The 20,751-nt window shown below is 53.8% G+C and overlaps 1 protein-coding gene across 1 annotated transcript; it reads left to right on the top strand.

Annotated features, from left to right (window-relative positions):
* The first annotated feature begins 380 nt into the window (after positions 1-380).
* Positions 381-18,850, top strand: Slc6a7 (solute carrier family 6 member 7). The gene is made up of 14 exons (XM_021214563.1): positions 381-626; positions 4,946-5,129; positions 6,633-6,764; positions 6,871-7,105; positions 8,606-8,744; positions 9,927-10,061; positions 10,841-10,944; positions 11,058-11,182; positions 11,920-12,032; positions 12,167-12,298; positions 12,773-12,872; positions 13,050-13,150; positions 13,641-13,808; positions 17,384-18,850. The coding sequence occupies exons 1-14, from the start codon at positions 594-596 to the stop codon at positions 17,594-17,596; spliced, it is 1,914 nt and encodes a 637-aa protein (XP_021070222.1). The 5' UTR covers positions 381-593; the 3' UTR covers positions 17,597-18,850.
* The last annotated feature ends 1,901 nt before the right edge of the window (positions 18,851-20,751 follow it).

The following is a 20,751-nucleotide window of genomic DNA, read 5'->3' as shown; positions in this document are numbered from 1 at the left end:
GCAGCTCCATTCTGGCTGCTTTCTGTTTGGTCTCGCTGAATTCCTTACACCCCAGTAAAGTGACATAAGGGAATGAGGTTGCTCTGCAGGAAACTTAAGGTCATCAATAAAGACGATGTAGTCCTGTGGTCCGGTGCTGGAACCCCATACAGGCATTTTAATGGACAGGAGCACTCTGCTGCCTCTCTCCTCACCCAAATAATGAAAGGGGGGGCCCAGAGATAGCAGTCACTTGCCCAAGGTCACACAGAAGACCGTAGCTGCGACCGATGGTTTCTGTCACGCACCCCCTCCCCACCGGCTCGGGCCGCTCCAATCCGCAGCTCTGCGTGCGGGGGCGCGCCCATCCCCCCCGCCGCCGTCTGTCCGTCATGGGATCTGTCTGGGTGTCTCCTCAGCCTAGGGCGCTGCGCAGGGAGAGGCAGGGCATTCGTAGCACCCCACGCCCGCAGCGGCCTCACGGCAGCGCCTGCGCCCTCCCCAGCCCGTGCGCGGGAGCCGTGGGGGCAAAGGCGTAGAGGTAGGACCAGTGCTCGGCGCCCGCTTGGCTGGCTCTCTGCGCTCTTGCAAGCTGCCCGCGCCCGCTCTCCAAGATGAAGAAGCTCCAGGAAGCTCACCTCCGCAAGGTAGGGCACGAGGGCGGAGCGCACCTGAGCGAGCCTGGGAGGATCGACGGGCCAAAGGGATGCCCCCCACTGCTCTGGGCTAGAGAACCTCCCAAACTGGATTACAGGGAGGGGCGGGGTCACGATCTCTCCTGGTGTCTCGGGATGTAGTGTTAGGGGTCCAGGTTCACTGTGCACTGGCCTGCAAACAGGTGTCTGCAGCCTCAGGAGGCGCGGACGGGTGGCAGGGGTCAAATACCCGTCTCCCGGTACTCCATCAGTTCTATCAGGGCCTGACTTAGGGTGGGGGCGTTAGAAGCTGAATGTCAACATTGAGCTGGACTCTCCTGGGGTTGGAATCTCGCCCTGGCTTCACCTGGGCACTTTATACCAAAAGGGCCTTTGCCAGCCTCCAGGGGACCCACTTCAGTCCTGAGGATTTGGGCCCTGCCGGCTGGGGCCCCTCTGATGTCCCTCTTGTTCCTTTTCATCGCACCCTCCCTCTCCTGTTGAGGAGCCCCCTCCCCCCGCAGAGACCCCAGACAGTCCGTGATCAGGTTGAAGGGAGTCAAGGGTGGGGTCAGGGAACCTAGGAATGGGAGGTGGGGTAGCGGCAGAGATGTCAGCCAGACCTCGGTCTCCCCACCTGGCCATGCAGTACCTCCCAGTTGTTTGTGGGGGAGGGGAAGTACTGAGGTAAGTTTTCCGGTGACAAGCTTTGAAGTCCCAGCCCTAGGCTAGGAAAGAGAACTCCTGAGCACTGTTTCTGAAGCTTCCGCTTGGTGGTGACTGGTCAAGTCCGGATCTCCAACCATCCATCTCCAGTATGGAGCTAAAAACCCCTCCCCCACTGGGCTGTGTGCGATTTGGAGACACTACGAACTGGAAGGGGCAGGCACACGTGAGAAGACTACATAGGGACTGACTGTTGCTATCACAACACACACACACACACACACACACACACACACACACACCTTCATTCAAGCTTCCAGACCTTATGCTCCTGGGAACCTGGGAACACTGGGATCTTTTCTATTGGCTGGCAGGAGTCACTTCTTGAAATTGTTTGTGGTCTCTTGAATCCTTGGTCTTGTCCCCATTTTCCCCAGGGACTCTCCACAAGAACCCCTGCCCTTCTCTGTCACAGCCACACGTGATAGAAACAGCCACATGGTAGGAAGCTCTTGCCGAGTACCCCAGAGAAGCGTCTCCGGCCTTTGCTCCTTCAGCCATCCATTAGACCCTATTAGCCCCCATTTTACAGGCAGAGCAACTGAGGCGCAGGAGTGCTTCATGACTTACCTGGAAGTAGAAGCTACCTAGAAAAAGCAGAGCAGAACTGGCACCACCCTCCCAACGTCTCAGAGAGAAGGGGGGGCCTCTGTGAGCAAGACCAGGCTGGGTCAGCAGAAGCACCGTGGGGCTGGATCTTGCCCTTGCTTGGATGCTCTGACCTTGGCTTGCCATTTGACCTTGGGCCCCTCCCTCTTCTCTCTGGAGTTCTGTTTCCTGCAGTGAAGTGGGAATCCCGATGCCTTTTGTCTTTGCAAGAAGGGAGAAGATATCCCCAGGCTTGGCAGGGTGCTCTCTCCTAATCCCCCTTTCTCTTGATGCCTGAAAGTGAGGAATCTATACCTATTGGTCCCTAAAAGAGAGGGCGCAGGTGCATGCATAGAAGTGTGTTCCCGCATGACCCAGAGTGGAGAGTGGGAGCTCCCAAACAGGTGGAAATGGAGAGAGCAAGCCAGGTAGGCTCTGGCCCTGCCCCATTTATTTGCCTGCTGTCTGCTGCTTCAGGACCAACCCATCCTCATTGTGCCAGCCTCCTGGGATTCACCTGATGGTGGGGCTAGGGCTCCATGTAGATTCCTGATTGGCTCATCTTTGGGGGGACCCCCATTCCCTGGCCCTGGAACAGGAGCAAGCTTCCTTCTGATTGGGGGAGGACCAGTTGGCAGCTTCCTGCTCTTAGAACTCTTGTCGCCATGGAAACAGATCGGACTGCTCTGTGAGTGTGGAAAGGGCAGCATCTCTGAGGGGATCAGAGGAGCCTCATTACTGGGACCTTCTGTCAGCCTGAAAGGGGCAGAGGGTCTCAGGGTGACAGGTCTACCTTGCAACCTAGTGATAAGGGTCACGTGTCACCAACTCCCTCTTAGAGTTCCTGTAGAAGCCTGAGGGTCCCCAAAGGCTGGTTCTCCTAACTAGAGAGGCAGCCTTAGGGGAAGAGAGTGGAGAGGAGGGAGGGGAGAGAAGGGGAGGGGAGAACACAGCCAAGCCTGGGAGGGGTACTCTCATCTCCCCCTGTCCTAGGCTATAGCAGAAAGCTGCTGCTCCAGCAATCATCTCAGTTTTAAAGTACCTTTTTCATTTTGTCTGTCACCATCACCCGCAGCCATGTCAGGCTGTCCCCGTCACCACTGCCTAACCACGGAGAAGATTGCCATCATGGTCACACGACTGTCACTCAGTCAGCCCAGCACTGTCGTTTCGGTGCAGCCTGGGAATCCACTGCCCGACCCCACGCTATAACAGACATCTCCAGCTGTGGGATACTTTGTTCACCCCTGTTCTCCTGTCAGGAATGGAAGCCAAGCCTGGTGCATGCGGACAGATGCTCTACCACAGAGCCACACCCCAGCCCTCCTTTCATCTTGGTCATAGTGACACACTCGTGTGGCCAGCACCCAAGGAAGCTTCCCCTGTCACTATCTGTTTGGGGTGGAAAGTCTTTGGGACGGAAACTCCTCTGGTCAGTGGCTTGGCTCGGAGTCCCTGGGGAGGCCCTCAGTCATTGTGAGCCTCTGGCTAAGACCTCTAACAGAGAGCCCCCTGACATTGTATAGGCTCACACCTCTGAAGGAGCATACTGGCTCCTTGAGACCCTTTTCTCAAACAGAAATTAGGAACAGTGCATGCTGGTCCCTGTTTGGAATGTCCCTGACCCATTCAATGAGCTGACCAGTCCTGAAAGTGAAGACATGTATTTTAGATTGTGTTAAGCCAGCTTTTGCCTGAAGAATTCTTCCACAGAATGCCTGTGTTAGAAGTGTCTCAAAGGATATGTTTCTGGAAACATAGATCTACCCAGTCTCCACCCTATCTTGAAGACTAGGGCCACACCGTGTACTAGCATAGACCATGAACCAGAATCAGTCTCCTGGTTCCCAGGAATTCCTACAAGTGTATCTGGATAGAAAGCTGAGGGAGGGCTTTTCTCCTGGGGTGCACACCATGGCTGGATATTTACTGATTGGCCTACTTGGTATTTCCATTCTCCCGGGTACTGGGGAATTTCAAAAGCAAGGTAGGCTGCCATCTTATGACCTGTTCCCATGGTCCCTGTTGGGAAGTCCTCTCTGAATTTGAGATGGTTCTAGTGCCTCTGAGTTTCCTCCAGGTAGTAAACCAGAGTTACTTGTAAGTAGGCCAATTTGCATTCTTTGTGGCCGAAAGGAGCTGACCTCCACCTCTCAGTCCCAACCACAGGGAGATTACCCAGTGGACTTCTCTTAACCACAATGAATCATGGAAGGAGACAGCCAAGACAACTGGCCTCATTCTCTTCTGCACTCATGATAGTTGGATGGTGACTTTCTGAAGCAAAGCATCAAAGGCTATGCGTGCTATGCGAAACCCACAGCCCCCACTCTGTTCTCTGAGCTGAGATTGAATTCTGATGCCTTCCTCTGAGAGGCCACATTCTCTGAAGTCCTTTGCTTCCTGTGCCAAGGATACCCTGGCTTCTTCCCTCTGTCCCCCTTGGAGCCTCTTGTCCTGAACACCTTTCAGACTGGCCACCTGCCCTTGGGTGAGCTCCACACTGTAGGCAAAGACTGGGCCATTAGCATTAGGAGTTCTGATGCCCCACCTGGTTCTCCCGGCCAAGCAATCAAAACCCTCAGGTTGGTCATGACCCCTCCTGGAGCCTCTGCTTTCTTCACGCTTGGAATGGAGTGTGGGTGAATAGTTGGCTCAGGTGTAGAATGTTTACTGCTGTGATCCCTAACATGTGGTGACAACACACAATGACTGCCACTAAGATCACCACTGGCAGTGATATGAAAGTGGGTCATCATTGGCCTATTTCTGCTAGCCAAGATGGAGTCAGGCAGCGCAGCTTCCTAAGGCCTGAACCAAATGCTAGTCCCTAAGGATCTGCTAGCAAGGCCCTCTTGCGTCCAGGTGAGATCACCGGATTATCTGAACCTGATGCGATATTTCCCACTCAACCTTGCTCAACCCACGGTCTCAGCTTGGGTTCCCAGTTCTATCTGGTCTCACCCTCCTCCCTCTCTGCCTTTTTTTTTTTTCTCTCTCTCTCTTTTACTGGCAAGCCCGTCACCCCAGACCTGCTGATGACTCCCAGTGACCAGGGCGATGTGGACCTGGACGTAGACTTCGCAGCAGACAGGGGCAACTGGACGGGCAAGCTGGACTTCCTGTTGTCTTGCATCGGCTACTGTGTGGGCTTGGGAAATGTCTGGCGCTTTCCCTACCGAGCCTACACCAATGGAGGCGGTAGGGGCCTGGGAACCTCTTGGGAGTAGCTGGGGAGACAAACCAAGGCTTGGGGACTATAGGATGGTCTTTGAAGTGACCTTAGGTTAGAGGGAGGAGGCATATTCTGCCTGTCCCTTTTTACCACCTAAGCCCCTCCTCCTGCTTTGCATTCCTAGCCTGATACCCACGTTTGCTCCCTAAAACCTAATGCCTTCCTAGACCCTATAGTGGGCAGACATTGTTGCCTACTCTGGTGGTGGAAAGGGTAGTACCCACTGTCACTATTCAAGTGCTTTGCAGAGTATCCTGTCCCCTCCCCCACCTCCCCCACCACCCTGCTCTACCCACAGTTCCCTCTCTAGAATCTTCCTTGTTCCCTCCTCTCCTGGTTCTTTCCATTCAGATTGGAAACGCAAGATCTATGCTATTTTTGCAAATAATTCCCTTCGTCCTTGATTCTCCATCAAGTTAAACATTCTAAGCCTCGTTAACAATATAGTTAGGGTGAAGTACACCAGTGCCAGGTCTTGGGACTTGGTGCCTGCCTCAGACCCTGGGAACAACCATTCTGGGTATGCACTGCAGACATGCTGGAGTCTGGAGAGGCCAAGTTCCCTGTCTAGGGTTACCTGGTGCAGATTCAACCTTCCAACGGTCGTCTTGGACGCTCTGGCTGGCACCTGAGATTTCATGTGTGTTTTCATGTGTGTCTCCAACTCCCTCCCCCAAACTTGTTAAAGAGGAAACCAGGTAACCCTAGGCCAAGCAAAACTTCGAGTCCACCACCAGCGTCCAGGACTCCAGGACTCTCTCCTCTCCCACTCCCTTCTTCCCTAATTTTCCCCTGTGTGTCAACCTTACTTCTTCCACAGACAGGCAGCCCTCCTCCATGAAGCTAGGGTGGGGAGCCCAGACATAGACACTTCTGGAACCACCCTTTTAGAAGGATCCCCTGAGATGAATCGATATAGAATTGCAAGGAAAGTGATCAGTATCACTTGGGCTATTTACCCACGGAGCTTCAGGAGGGAGGCCAGAGGGGAGGGCTAGCTCTATGGCTACAGCCCTACCAGAACCATCTGGTGGTAGGCAGCTGTCTGAAGGAGGTGGCTGTCTATGTGTGAAGAGAAGGGGGGGGCGGGGATACCAGACCCAGGAAACTGCAGGGCCCATGAAATCTCAGGTGCCAGCCAGATCATCTGAGGCAGCATTCATGAGCAAGGGACCATCGGAGCCAGACTCTGAAGGTGTGGAGCTGGTACTCTTCATGCAGTCACTCAGCAGGCGATTCTGGAGTGTCTGCTAGGTGCCCACCCATGTCCTGGGTTCTCTAGCTACAGATGTGAGTAAATACCCACCAGCTTCCCCAGCCTCAGTGACCCTCAGGAGAAGTACTCCATCCATCCACCACAGGTGGGTGGTAGGTGGCTGCTGTCAAGGGACAGCGGTGGGCCAGCCAGCATGGAGCCTTGGAGGAGCTGGTCCACCTGAATCCCAACCCCATCTGCTACCTCCCTGCAGGAGCCTTCCTCGTGCCCTACTTCCTCATGCTGGCCATCTGTGGAATCCCCCTCTTCTTTCTTGAGCTCTCCCTGGGCCAGTTCTCCAGCCTGGGACCCCTGGCTGTCTGGAAAATCAGCCCTCTCTTTAAAGGTGAGGCTCAGTGGTTCTTGGCTGGCGTAGAGCCACCGGGAGGCATGGGGAGTTGCCCTGTTCCCAGGCTCTCCCAGGGACATGATGCTCTCTCTGCCCTATCCAGGTGCAGGTGCGGCCATGCTGCTCATCGTAGGCCTGGTGGCCATCTACTACAACATGATCATCGCCTACGTCCTCTTCTACCTCTTCGCCTCCCTCACCAGCAACCTGCCCTGGGAGCACTGTGGCAACTGGTGGAACACGGAGCTCTGCCTGGAGCACAGGGGCCCCAAGGGTGGCAATGGGGTGCTGCCTCTTAACCTCAGCAGCACCGTCAGCCCCAGTGAGGAGTACTGGAGGTCAGCCTGACTGGGGTGGCCACTGAGGGTGGGCAGGAGGAGGAGGTTCTGGGCTGGCCTAGCCTGGGCTGTGTATGTGTGGTGGGGGGAGGGGACAAAGGATTCTGATCCTCGTCCTTTCCTGGCCAGCTACTTTTACAATGGGACAATTAGAGTAGACTAATTCAGAAGGTGGCTGGTGAAGATTAGAGGAAAGACTGCCCAGAAACTGCAGTCTAGCCTCAGGGGCGAAGGGGTTAGTGTCCACTTATTGACAAGAGTGATGTTCATTAGCAAGAGTGACATTTGAGAGTCTCAGTTTCTTCCACTGTCACAGGGAAGGTGATAACTGTACCTACTTCAAGGGACATTATCTATTTAGTCGCTCACATATCTATTCTCTGAATAAGCATTTACTGAGGCGCTAAGTCCGTTGGTAAAGTGCTTGACATAGAGCCAGGGACTTAACAAAGTTAGAACCATCTCAGATTGTGTAAGAGCAGAGGCGAGACAAAGGTCGCCTGGGAGGTTTAAACAAGGCAACGTGGATAAAACCGTCATTGCAGTGCGGAGAACTCATGAGCCCAGGAATGGCAGCTTTCAGAAAGACACGGTGGCTCATCAGCCCATCCTAGCTGAGAAAGCAAGGACCAGAGGCTTGCTCAGTATCTGTAATGATGACACTAAGGTTTCCTGGCTCAGTCCTGTTCCAAGATATTCTAGAATAGCCCAGACTCTTCCCTCCCCTGCAAAGGATTGCTCCCAAAGACTCCCAGTAGGTTTATGTTCTGAACTGGTCTCTCTCCTAGCTTGCATGGCCTGTACAGTCCACTCCCTTGTTCATTTCAAGGGCAGCCAGAGGGCCTGCATCTGCTAAAGTATGACCTAATAGTTTGAGTATGTCTTGCAAAACTCAAGACATAGTCGCTGTGACTGCTAAGGGTCTCTTGGGGGCAACGCTAAGGCTGATCACATTGGGTGAGGTGCAGACGGGGCAGACGGTACTGCCAAGAGGGCTAATTGGAGGCATTTTAATGAAGAGGCTTTGTAGAGGATTCAGGAATCCACATGGAGGGCCAGGGCACTGGAACTAGCACCGGGGAGAGCTGCTACCATGCAGAACCAAGGCACAGAGGAAGGGATTGTGGGCTTTGGAGCCTTGGATGTAGGACTACCCAAGTGAACCATAGAGCATAGCCATGCATGGCCAGGCTCCTGAATGGAGTGTGTGTGTGTGTGTGTGTGTGTGTGTGTGTGTGTATACACCTGTGTACATGTGTGCAAATATCAGATCCATCAAGCCTGTATCTGCTATTTGCTCCTGAAAGAAGTGTGTGTTAGGAGGGGGCATGTAGAAACAAGTTTCCTGGGCTCCAAGACAAATGGAGGGGTCTTGGAAAGCACCACATGAGGGAAAGGGTTACCTGGCCTAGAAGGTTGGGCATGGCTCCCTTCCCCCACCCCCTACCTGTGGTGTATAGTAGGATAACCAGAGGATTCTCGAATCATTATTTCCCACAGCCGCTATGTCCTGCACATTCAGGGCAGCCAGGGCATCGGCCGACCGGGGGAGATTCGCTGGAACCTCTGCCTCTGCCTGCTGCTGGCCTGGGTCATCGTGTTCCTCTGTATCCTGAAGGGGGTGAAGTCCTCGGGCAAGGTGAGGCTTGGGAGACTGGGTGCCAAGATGCAGTGGCTAGGGAGGAAGTGGGTGCTGGCCAAGGCTGAGAAGATGATAGAATTTTCCTGGAGATGGGGGAAGAGAGGACTTGGGAGGGCTATGTGCCTAGAGTGGGGGAGGAGGTTAGTAGTGACGCTGGGCCTCCTCCCTGCTTTCTTAGGTGAGGTACCTGCTTCAGGCAAGACCAATACGTTAGTGAAGCTGGCATCTTTGCCTAGAGCTTGCCACTTTGCAGAGACTCAGTGAGGGCTTGTGGAATGCTCATGGGCTGGATAAATAGATCGGACCTCTTGGAGTTGAAGGTCACCCATACCCAGGTGTTTCATTACCTGGAAAGCCCAGGAGGTTGGCATGGCTGGGTCTGGGGTTCATGGTTGTTTCCACAGTCTGTTCCTCTGACCTCTCAGCGAAGCCTTGCTCCACACTGGCTCCCCCTACTTGCTTCCCAGTCTGCAGATAGAGTAGCGCTTACCTTATTGGATAAGGTGGGCTGTGTACCCACCCCATACCCAGTCTCTGTGGCAGGAAAGGATTATCTGTTTTGCTGGACCTGTTCATGAGCCTACCCCCAAAGCTGAGCATTAAGTGAACCCCATGTAGGGGAAGCTGGACTACTTATGACCAAGTAAAGGCAAACCAGACGTAGGGAAACCAGCGTGCACCGCAGGTGATGGGCAGAGAAAAGGGCAATAGGCTGTTTAGGATTGAGAAATCTGGGTCACCTAAAAATGACCTTTTACTGAGCAAGAGGACATCATTATGCAATACAGGCTGGAGAGGGTTAGAGAGGAGGAACCACCATGGTCACCAGCAAGGCAGAGGATGGGGAGGCTTGCGGGAGATGGTAAGAGAAGAGGCTGATTGGATGTTCAGGGAGTGAAGGATGTCAGGTAGTTTGTAAGGGCACAGGAGGGGGAGACTCACTCCCAGTGGTGCTAGCCTGTGCCAGGGGAATCAGTAGAGATGGGACAAGGATGGCCTTGGGAAGCAGGGTAGCCACCCTGGGTTGGTGATGGTGGAGAGAAGGACGCGTATCCAAAACGGTGGCTGCTTCCTAGCTCAGGACCCCCGAAAGTTGAGAAGGTAGATTTCTGGCATTGAGGACACGAACAGGGAGAGATTGTGGACGGTCGTCTGCCATGCCAACCTGCTCTCTTCCAGGTGGTGTATTTCACGGCCACCTTTCCCTACCTCATCCTCCTCATGCTGCTGGTTCGAGGAGTGACCCTTCCCGGGGCCTGGAAGGGCATCCAGTTCTATCTCACCCCCCAGTTCCACCACCTGTTAACTTCTAAGGTGAGCGGGGAGCATGGAAGGAATGCTCTATGGGAGAGGGGGCAGGGGTGGGGACCCTCTGTGGGGGAGCCTCCAGCTGCAGCACTGTCCCGACCCTTCCTGTGTGTATTCTTAAAATCCTAGGACGCAGATATTATTTTCTCCATTTGACAAAGCCAAACCAGGAACAGACAAGAGTTAGTGATGAGTATAAGGTCTCATGGCAGGGGTTCCATTCGGATCAGTCTGTCCCGGAAGCCCAGGGGGGGACGTGAGGACCAGTGACAACCACATCATGGTCCTGACAGCTGACGCTATTGACCGTTTGACAGTACCTGACACTTCGTAAAATCACTTAACGATTTTAGTCTCATTGTGCTTCTCCATGAGGTAGGCACTGTTTCAGATCCTTCACCACAGATGAGGGACCTGGAATGCGTAGAGGTTAACAGGGCTCGCACAGGATGGAGTGAGAAGCTGGTAAAGACAAGTACCGGTTCAGACCCCTCTGACTCCAGGCAGGGGGGAAAGTGGCTACCTAGGCCTGTGCTCAACTCCAAGCTGCTGGCAACTCTGGGCTGGACCAGGCTTAGAGGCCATCTACTAGACCCTGGGCGGTAAACTGAGTCACGTGCCCACATCCTGCAGTGCAAGTGCCGGAGCTGGGTCAGCTCCTGGTCCTCACCTGTAACCCTGACTGTTCCCTATTCCTGAGCCTATCTCTCTCCCTCCTCCTCCTCCCCCTCCTCCTTCTCTCCTGGGCCCTCCCTGCCTTCCCTGTCCCTCTTTCCTTGGCACAGGTGTGGATTGAAGCTGCTCTTCAGATCTTTTACTCTCTAGGAGTGGGCTTTGGGGGTCTCCTCACCTTTGCTTCCTACAACACATTCCACCAGAACATCTACAGGTCAGTGCCAGCTGCTTCCAGTGCCAGGGGCCAAACTCAGGAGGATGGGTGCCCGGGAGGCTCCTTTGGCTGTGGCCAGCTCATCCTGGCTTGGGTTTGGACTCTTCTGACAGAGACACCTTCATTGTCACTCTGGGCAATGCCATCACCAGCATCCTGGCTGGCTTTGCTATCTTCTCGGTGCTGGGCTACATGTCTCAGGAGCTGGGTGTGCCCGTGGACCAAGTGGCCAAAGCAGGTAGGTGGAGGCAGCATGTGAGGGTTTGGTTGGGGTGAGAGGTACCTGGGTCACAGGGTGTGCTAGCAACACAGACTGGCAGGCAAGATGGGGGATAGCTAGCTATGATATTTTTCAGGGGGTGTTTTTGTTTTATTTTGGTGTGTATATGTGTGTGTGCATACACACACGTGCACGTGGATGCAGACAGGCATGCATGCACACACACACTTGTGTGGGACATCCATGTAAATGCATGGGTGTGCAAGTGAGCGTGCAACAACGATCTTTTCTGGAGACAACGGTGTGTCTGTATGAAGCTGTTTTGTCTTTCGGGTCTTGTTCATCACACCCGGGGTTGAGATGTATGTGTGAAAGTGAATGCAGAGGGCCAATAGTCTGAACCTGCTTGTTTTGTGTGAGCGGGTGAGTGTACGTATGTGTACTGGTGGGGCTCTGTACAGATGAGTACGTGCAGACCTGTGTCCTGACTACGTGCTACTTTTGGTTCCTGTGTGTATGCGTGCACGACCGCTAATTCATTTTCAATAGTCCCGTGTACCGAGCACATGCAGTATGCCACCCTAGGTCCTGGGAACTAAGAAAGTGGTGGATGTGCTCAGTTCGTGTCTGTCTCTGGACTTGGGTGTGGTGCGTGAGTGTGCTCCCACAGGGACCCAAGTGACCCTATGTATTTGAATGCGTATGGAGGCCTACTGTGTACCCCAGCCTGCTGACCCTGCATGCCCCGGGCCCAGGCCCTGGCCTGGCCTTTGTTGTCTACCCACAGGCCATGACCATGTTGCCTCTGTCACCTTTCTGGTCCTTCCTCTTCTTCTTCATGCTTCTGACACTTGGCCTGGATAGCCAGGTGAGTCTGTGCGGACACTGGTGTGTGTCTGTGTGTGTCTGTGTGTGTGTGTGTGCGCGCGTGTGTGTATCTGTGTGTGTGTGTGTGTGTGTGTGTGTGTGTGTGTGAGGCTCTGACCTCAATGCCCCCTGCAGTTTGCCTTTCTAGAAACCATAGTGACCGCAGTGACCGATGAGTTCCCATACTACCTGCGGCCCAAGAAGGCAGTGTTCTCAGGCCTCATTTGTGTGGCCATGTACCTGATGGGACTGATTCTCACCACTGATGTGAGTGACCTTCAGGGGGGCGCCAAGCTGGAGAGATGGGCAGGGGGTTGTTCTTTGCAGCAGTATCTTTGGCCAGCTGAGAAGTCACTGAATAGCTTCCGGTCCTACCAGGGCCTGTTTCCTGTGGCAGGCACCTTGGTCTCTGGTGGAGTTCTGGCTCCGGAGTCAATTTGAAAGACCTGGGTTCAAACCTCACTCCTCCACTTGCTGACTTAACTCCAGACAAATGACTTCCCCTCTCTGAACCCATTTTTCCTCATGCATACATGGGTCCTGTGAGGAGACCAGGCTGCTGGGAAGCAGGAAGGGACATTGCCTCGACAGCTCTGAACAGGCAGACCGTTGCATGGTTTGCTACTCCCTCAGCATTTGCCCTGGCCGCTTCCCACTCTCCTCCTGGCAGAAGGAGATGGGCTACAGCAAGCAGAGGGGGAGCCTGAGGGTGGAGGCCCAGCGCCGTGCTTTGTGTTCCAGGGGGGGATGTACTGGCTGGTCCTTCTGGATGACTACAGCGCCAGCTTCGGACTCATGGTGGTGGTGATCACCACCTGCCTCGCTGTCACCCGGGTATATGGTGAGAAGGACTCGGGGCGGGGAGGTGAGGGAGGGGGGAAAGGCAGGCTGACACTCCCAGGAGTGAGAAAACAGGGTGTGGGCCCTGTACTGCAGCCGGGCAGGGAGACAGGCATGGGGGAGGGGTCACTGGCTCCAAAGGAACCTATCATGGGGACACTCCTTCTCCTCTGTGCAGGCATCCAGCGGTTCTGCCGAGATATCCACATGATGCTAGGCTTCAAGCCAGGCCTCTACTTCAGGGCCTGTTGGCTGTTTCTCTCTCCAGCCACACTCTTGGTAACCAGGGGTGGGGGGGAAGGTGGTTGGCTGGGGCCCTAAGGCCAAGTGCAGGTCCCTCTGTGTGTTTAATCTAAGCTGGGCAATCTTGGCTCTGAGTGAGTCTTTGCTGGGGCTGTGGAGGAGGCATGAGGACCTAATGCACACATCCCCCCTCCAAACCCCAGTTTTCTGAGCTGTGCTAGACCTAGGCTTACAAATGGGTGGAGCTTTTCTCGTTCTCAGGGAGTCAGGAGGGGGCCTCAGTACCTTGCTTTGCTTGTCAAAGGGTGGGAGTACCTAGGAGAGAGGCTGTCTTGGGACTTAGGGTTGTTACAAACCTTCATATCAAGTCAGCTTGGAGCTGGCCTGGTCTGGTAAAAGACCCCAGAGATGGACTATCTTTAGTTCTGGTACAGCTAAGGCCCATGGGTAGATCCCAGCTAGGCTCTCTCAAGCTTTAAGGTGGTCCAGACCCAGGCCACGTCATGCTGGAGTCTCCACTCTGCAGGCCTTGCTAGTGTACAGCATCGTCAAGTACCAACCCTCAGAATACGGCAGCTATCGCTTCCCCGCCTGGGCCGAGCTCCTAGGAATCCTGATGGGTCTGCTCTCCTGCCTCATGATCCCAGCTGGTATGCTGGTAGCTGTGCTTCGAGAGGAGGGCTCGCTCTGGGAGGTGAGTCCACCTTCCCGGCCTGCCTACAGCCTTCTGGCTCTGTAGCCCGGCTCTCAATTAAAACAAACAAAAACAAAACAACATCAACCAAAATACATCCATATGGACAGATGTGCAGAACCTGGTAGGATCCTTATAGCCTGCAAGAGGCCCATGGTATCTAGATCAGGCTCTGAATCTCACAGCACATGCATCCATGGGAATAAGAAAGAACTAATCCAAAGACCACTGATGATAGCGTAGGGGTCAGGACTTGAACTTGGAGACCAGAGGCAGTGAATAACATTAAGATAGCCCAGAAAGTAGGTTATCCCCCTTGTCCTGTGTTCAGCATCCCTGCTGGGCCCATGAGTAGCATAGAATGATTGGATTAAAGAGAGCAATTGGTTAACAGGGCGATGTTGGTACACACTAATCCCTACGGTCTAGAGGCAGAGGCAGGTGAATTCAAGGCCAGCCTGGTCTACAGAGAGAGTTCCAGGACAGCCAAGGGTACAAAGAGAAACTCTTGTTTCCAAAAAACAACAACAACAACAACAACAACAACAACAAAAAACAACCCAAGACAGGGAGAACGTAATTGGCATAGGAGCAACAGGCCTTCAAAGAGACAGGTAGTAACCCACTGTGGGCCACCAGATATGCTGTGTGACCACAAGGACATCCTGGCCTCTCCCTGAGCTGCCCAGGGCACCCTTTGTACAAAGAGCCTTCTCTTGGGCCCTTATGAGTCTGGAGTCCTCCAGTGGCCAGAGACTCATGGTGAGTGAACGGAGCTCAAGCGAGTGTCATGGCTCAAGCAGGCCAGATAGAGCCTAGGGACCCTCCCTGAGTCGCACACCTAGCAGAGGGTGCTAGAGCCGGCTAGTCCCAGCCCATGAGAGCTTACTGTTGAGAATTTCGGAATACTGTGATCCATTGTCAAAGTAGTTCTAGCCAGAGATCGGCAATGGCAGGAAATGACCTGTAAAACAGTCCCCTGCCCCTTCTGCATCCTACTGCCACATGCCTGCCTCCACACAGCCACGCTCTCTCCCTGTCTCTGTCTCTCCCTGTCTCTCTCTCTCTGTCTCTCTCTCTTTGTTTCTCTCTCTCTCTCTCTTTCTCGCTCTCTCACAATGCCCACCTGGTACCCCCAGCCATATGGTAGCCTGGAATTCAGTCATTGCCTTGCTTCCAACCACTGTGTGACTCTGGGGCCAAGCTTTCCCCTTCCCTGAACCTCAGAGTCCTCCTAGGCCACCCAGAGATCTGCCAGTTGCTCCCTTGTTCAAGAACCAGGCATAAGCCGGGCCTGGTGGCGCACTCGGGAGGCAGAGGCAGGCGGATTTCTGAGTTCGAGGCCAGCCTGGTCTACCAAGTGAGTTCCAGGACAGCCAGAGCTATACAGAGAAACCCTGTCTCGAAAAACCAAAAAAAAAGAACCAGGCATATGCAGAGGACAGACAGCAGGACAGGGCAGCCTGGAGCTAAGGACGTCAGCACTTGGGGTTGTTGGATCAGGGCTGCCTTTCATCCATTGGGTCAGAGTCCTAGCAGCGCTTTAGGGCCTTACTTCCGGTTATCTCTCCTAAGGACAGGAATGCTAGCCTAAAGGTAGCTGTGAGGAGAAAAGGAGCCAGCCAGACTGTGGAACAGAAAAACAGGACGTTCAAAAAGTTCAAGATGGGGCCTGTCTAGGTTTAAATCCTAATGCCCTACTTCCAGCCTGTGTGACTTTGGCCAACTTAAGCGACCTCTCTGAGCTTTAACTTTCAGACATCTGTGGAAGTAAAGGGGATGGAAGGTAAATGACTCTTTTATAGGGTACTGCAAATAAAAAGGCCGACACCCAGCACAGAGCAGGGGTATGCTATGTGCTCAATTCTAGACCAGGGGTTCCCACAGAGGGTGGTTTTTCGCTGAGCAGCATCCAGCGACATTTTTAATCGTCATGGAGGGAAACTGAAGGACTATAGGCCAAGACCATGGTTGGCACCCTCCCATGTACAGGACAACCCCACAGCTTGTCCCTGACAGAAGGCCAGTAGTGCTTAGGCTCAGAGACTGTGGTCTGTTCTGTTTGTTTGTTTGTTTTGCATGTTTGGGCACATCTAAATCCTGGGTCTCAGGGACCTTGCATTGTAGTGTGGGAGCTAGGCAGTAATGACTCAGTAGTGCTAGCTAAGAGTCGCACCTCAAAAGAACAAACGCACGAGCTGAAGGCAGAACGCACCGGTAGAGGGGGCACCGGTAGAGGGGTAAGGATGCTGTTTTGCCAGGGCAGTCAGAGTTGGGGCTCTCCAATGGACAAGATGGACACGGTGATCAAGAGAGCATCACCAGCAACTGGCAGTAGGTCAAAAAGCCCCGAGGGAAGAGGGTGGCAAAGAGGCCCATGTGACTAGAGCGGAGATGAGGTCGGGGGAGTGGGAGGTCCAAGGTTGTGGAGTCTCTTAGTTTACTTTCTATTACTGTGTTTAAAACACCATGACCAAGCTTGGGGATGGCTCAGTAGTTAAGAACACTCAGTTTTACAGAGGACTCTAGTCTCTAGTTCCCACATCAGTTAACTTAGAGCTGTCTGTAGCTCCATCTCCAAGAGATTGGACACTTCCTTCTGGTCTCCTTAGACACCTCCACAGACACATACACACACACACACACACACACACACACACACACACACACACATACTTACACGTATTTAAAGTTAAAAATAAACTTAAAAAAAAAAAACCAAAAATCCAGACACACCATGAGGAAAAGCAAGATGGGGAGGAAAGGGTTTATTTGGTTTGTGCCAAGTTGACAAAACCCAGTCAGTTCAGGAAGGCAGGCAGGGCAGGTCACAGAGAGCAGGGCAGGTCACGGAGAACATGGCAAGCATTCAGGTTTCACTCTGAGGAAGAAGAGACACCACTGGCGAGTTTGTGAGGAGCTGGCTCTAACAACTGAATAAATAGGTGCCAAACGCTGTTGTCACTGGACCACATCACACACTGCACCCTTGGAGCCTGTACCCAGTGGGCTTCATCAGCTGCCAGGGGCCTCCTTTTTCTCAGGGCGCAGGGCTCTCGCTCCAGCAGGATGGGCAGAGGGCCCTGGGAATGTGGCTAAGGATGATCTGTGGACGTCTAGGCTTAGTCAGATCCTTAGTCAGCTCGCTCCTTCCCAGACGCTGGGCTCTGGGAAGTATCTAGGGAGGTCACCTCAGTCCACCTCTGTTTTGGCTGCCAGTTCTTTCCTAAAAGTCCCCAACAAGTCTGGATTCCATTTTCCGCAGAAGAGAGTTAGAAAAGAGCTGAATCTACCTTTAAACGCTTGTGTGTGTGTGTGTGTGTGTGTGTGTGTGTGTGCGCGCGCGCGCGCGCACGCGCATGTGTGTATTGTCTCACAACCTTAGCAACCATGTTATTCCCCAAACTAAATAGTCATGTCCTCTTTACGCGCCCCAGCGTGGAGTTGACAGATGGTCCCTGGAGGCCTCCAGTCCAGAAGTGGCGGAGCAGATTCTCACTGGGGCATAGGCAGGTCTTCGCAGGGTGCCTGGCCATGATAAACGCTCCGTGTCCACTACCATTGCCTTTCTGCAGCGACTTCAGCAAGCCAGTCGGCCTGCTATGGACTGGGGCCCATCACTGGAAGAGAACCGGACGGGCATGTATGTGGCCACCCTGGCTGGGAGCCAGTCACCAAAGCCACTGATGGTACACATGCGCAAATACGGGGGCATCACCAGCTTCGAGAACACAGCCATTGAGGTGGACCGTGAGATCGCAGAGGAGGAGGAGGAGTCCATGATGTGAGACCAGAGATCACCAAACTGGAGGGCTGGTCGGGGGGCCTCCTCTCAGTCCCTTCCGTGGCCTGCAGGGGATGGCTATGCCTGCTTGGGATTCTGACGGGCAATGGGAGATTGCTATGGCAACAACAGTCCCCAGCATAAGTCCCTCTTAGTGGCCTCTACATCTCCTGGAACCTCTATCTAGATGGACATACATACACTAGGTAACTCATTCAAAGCTGAAATGATCCAGCCCAGCCCTCAGTTTGCGAGGGGTGTGTTGAAGCCAGGGAGAGGAGATCTGGACCAAGGTCACATGCCCAAGAGGACTCGTTCCCCAGCCTCCAGCCAGCCAACTCCCTTTCTCTTGGGGGAGCAAGCACCGTGTTTGATATCATTGTTCAGACATTTTGACAAGATACATTTCCACACAAGCCAACTTTAGACCCCGAGTTCAGGGTAGTGAAACGCTGGAGAGTCTCAAGGTCCTGGATAGAGAGAGCCAGTGAGTGAATTGGGCAGAAAAGTCTCTATAGGTTCCTATGCTAAGGCCAGTTTTCCCAGAAGAGGTGGGAGCTTTGGGGGCTGAGAGATAACAAAAGATTGCAGAACAGGCAAAGAGGAAAGGCTTATGGGTCAGAGCGGCTCCTGAGCCAGGAGGAGGCTCAATCTGCCAGAGCAGAGACAAGGAGTAGCTGGAGATGGTGATGCTCCCAGGTTATGAGAGGGAATGAAGACTACTAGCAGGGAGGGGGAGCCAGAAAGGTAGGGTGGGGGGGACTTGCATGGCACTGTATAGCATTTTAGGTCTGTTTGGGGTGGATTAGGGACAGGTATAGAGGTGGGAGGACTGTGGAGGACAGGAGAGAGGCACTAACGGCTGGAGGTAGGTGCTTGGGTGGGAGTGGATAGAGTCCACCCTTCACCATTTGGATACCATCCGTTGAGCTGGCTGGAGTCCTGAAGAGCTCCCACCATGGGGATAGGAATGAGAGCCTTCTCCCCTGTCACTGTGGCTTCCAATAACAATGGCTACTGAGACCAGAGACGGTCCACACGTCGGGCATAGGTCCTGATGCTGCAGGGCACCTGACTGGGGGCAGCCTCTGCCCTGGGTCCCTGCGAGATGCTGTTCAGGTGTGGACACTGCATTCCCCAGGAGAGCAGGGCTCATTCATGCAGCATATGACCTAAGAGTGACCTCTCTCCTGGCCTCTCCCCAGCCCATTTGTGTTCTTCTGGTCAGTTGTCAATAAATACCAAATGACTCTTCGTCTTTACCTGACTCTGCTACAGAGGGCGCAGTGGGTGGCACGGAGTGCTTGCCAGCTCCCACTGGACAGAGGAGGGGCCCAGGGCTGGCCCCCTGTTTCTTGTGATCCTGGCTTCTGGTGCTCGTGTTGTAATGTCTCTGGAGAAACACTGGACCCCTAGGAAGTGCTCAGCCTCCCGATATACATAAAGACAAACGGAGCCCCAGAGGAGAGATACTTGCCCAAAGTGGGGAGGGTAGCAGGTCTTGGCAGCCTTCTCCACCACCCCAAAGTATCCCTGCAAGTGAGACTGGAGCTTGGGTTTTCTAAGCAGAGGAATCTCCCGGTGTTCTCACCGGCTTCCTGCAGGGCCTCAACACATGAAAGAGCCCTAAGCCTTTCTAATGCAGACCCAGGTGTCTGCAAGGCTTTGATGGGGAAGAAAGGAAGGTGGCTGATATTTGGGTATTAATACTCTGCCCTTACAAAGGGCCAGACACGCCCACCCCTTTGTTGGTACTCCAGGTGGGAAAAGGGTGATGCAGAACCCCTTTCCCAAGGCAGGCTCCTCTTCCCATACCGGGTACAGCCCTCAGCTTCTGGCAGGGCCCCTGGCCTGCAGCTTCCTGCCATACCCAATATGGGGAGTTGATTCACTCTGCTCACTCGGAGCCATGGTTCTGAGGATCTTGCCTTGGGCGCCTAGTCATGGCTGCAGCAGGTGACCAAGGAAAGACCGGAGGACCTTGGAGCCTAGACTTCACTTCTTCCACGTTGCCATGGGAGAAGGGTCGCCCCAGTTTTGTGGCCTCTACGTCAGCTCTCGAGGTTTCCCTTGAACCCCTGACTCCTCCACCTCTGCATCTCTCCTCTCCAGTCCAGGCCCTGGATTTGCAAGTTCTCATGTTACCTGTGCTCAGTCTCTGGGCCAGCCAGCTCACCTTTTCCATTTCTGAGCTCTCCAGCTGCCCTTCCTGCCGGGCCACAGTCCCCCTTTGCTTGTGCCATCTCCCAAGCACCCAGGGCAAGTCCTTTACTGATTTCTGATCTCTCTGAGTCACAGCAGACTTGGGTAGACACCAGCCAGGTGGGAAAGCTAACTGGGAACCAGAGGTCCCATCTGGAAGGTTCCATGACAGCACAGGACAGAAACCAAGGGGAACACCGGCTAAATCCATAATTGGACCCCAGTCTGCAGTCTAGAAGGTACTGGTTAGCTGACACCACCAGGGTCCATAAAACCAGTTAGGGAGGCGAGGAGAGTAATGATATTGATAGATATGGGGAAATACTGAGCCAGAGATCCGTAGTGGGCGTTGGCAGGACAAGAGCGGAACAGGGGTGTTGAAACTTAGAAAACAAAGCATGTCTATCAGCCAGTGCTCTGTCTCAGAAGGTAGTCTGGTTGCTGCATGCCCTAGGTTCCTAAGAGTAGCTGGTCGTATGGATTTTGGGTGCAGGCTGTCAGCCCTGCAGACTCGGGGCTGAGCATCTCAGAGGACTGCGCTTGCCCAAGTCTCTCAGGAGCATGCTGGAACAAGGCCAGGCCGGATCTTTCCATTCCTACTGGGTCATCTGCTTGTAGCCTCAGCTGACCTCTGCACCCGTGTGTGTACCCCTGAACTTGGAAAGTTATTGGGGAACACAAAGAGGCAGCATGTCTGTCCAGCAGGGATGTGGGAGAGGATGCCATAGGGCCTTGTACTTCTGTCCCAGAATTTGTTTGAGCAAATGTCCTCCCGGGTCCTGGGAAAGGTTGAGACGAAGCCCCTACAGTCGCTTCTAGTTTATGCTCTCTGGATGGCAACCTGGTTGAGGAGTGGCAAAGTTCTCTTCCTCAGACTAGTTAAAAATAGCCATATTCCTAACACCAGCAGGGATGTGTGTGTGTGTGTGTGTGTGTGTGTGTGTGTGTGTGTGTGTG

Source organism: Mus pahari, chromosome 15 (genome assembly GCF_900095145.1).
Source record: "Mus pahari chromosome 15, PAHARI_EIJ_v1.1, whole genome shotgun sequence".
NCBI classification, from domain to species: domain Eukaryota; kingdom Metazoa; phylum Chordata; class Mammalia; order Rodentia; family Muridae; genus Mus; species Mus pahari.
Note: the sequence above shows the minus strand (reverse complement) of the source record. Positions and strands in the feature narration are given on the sequence as shown.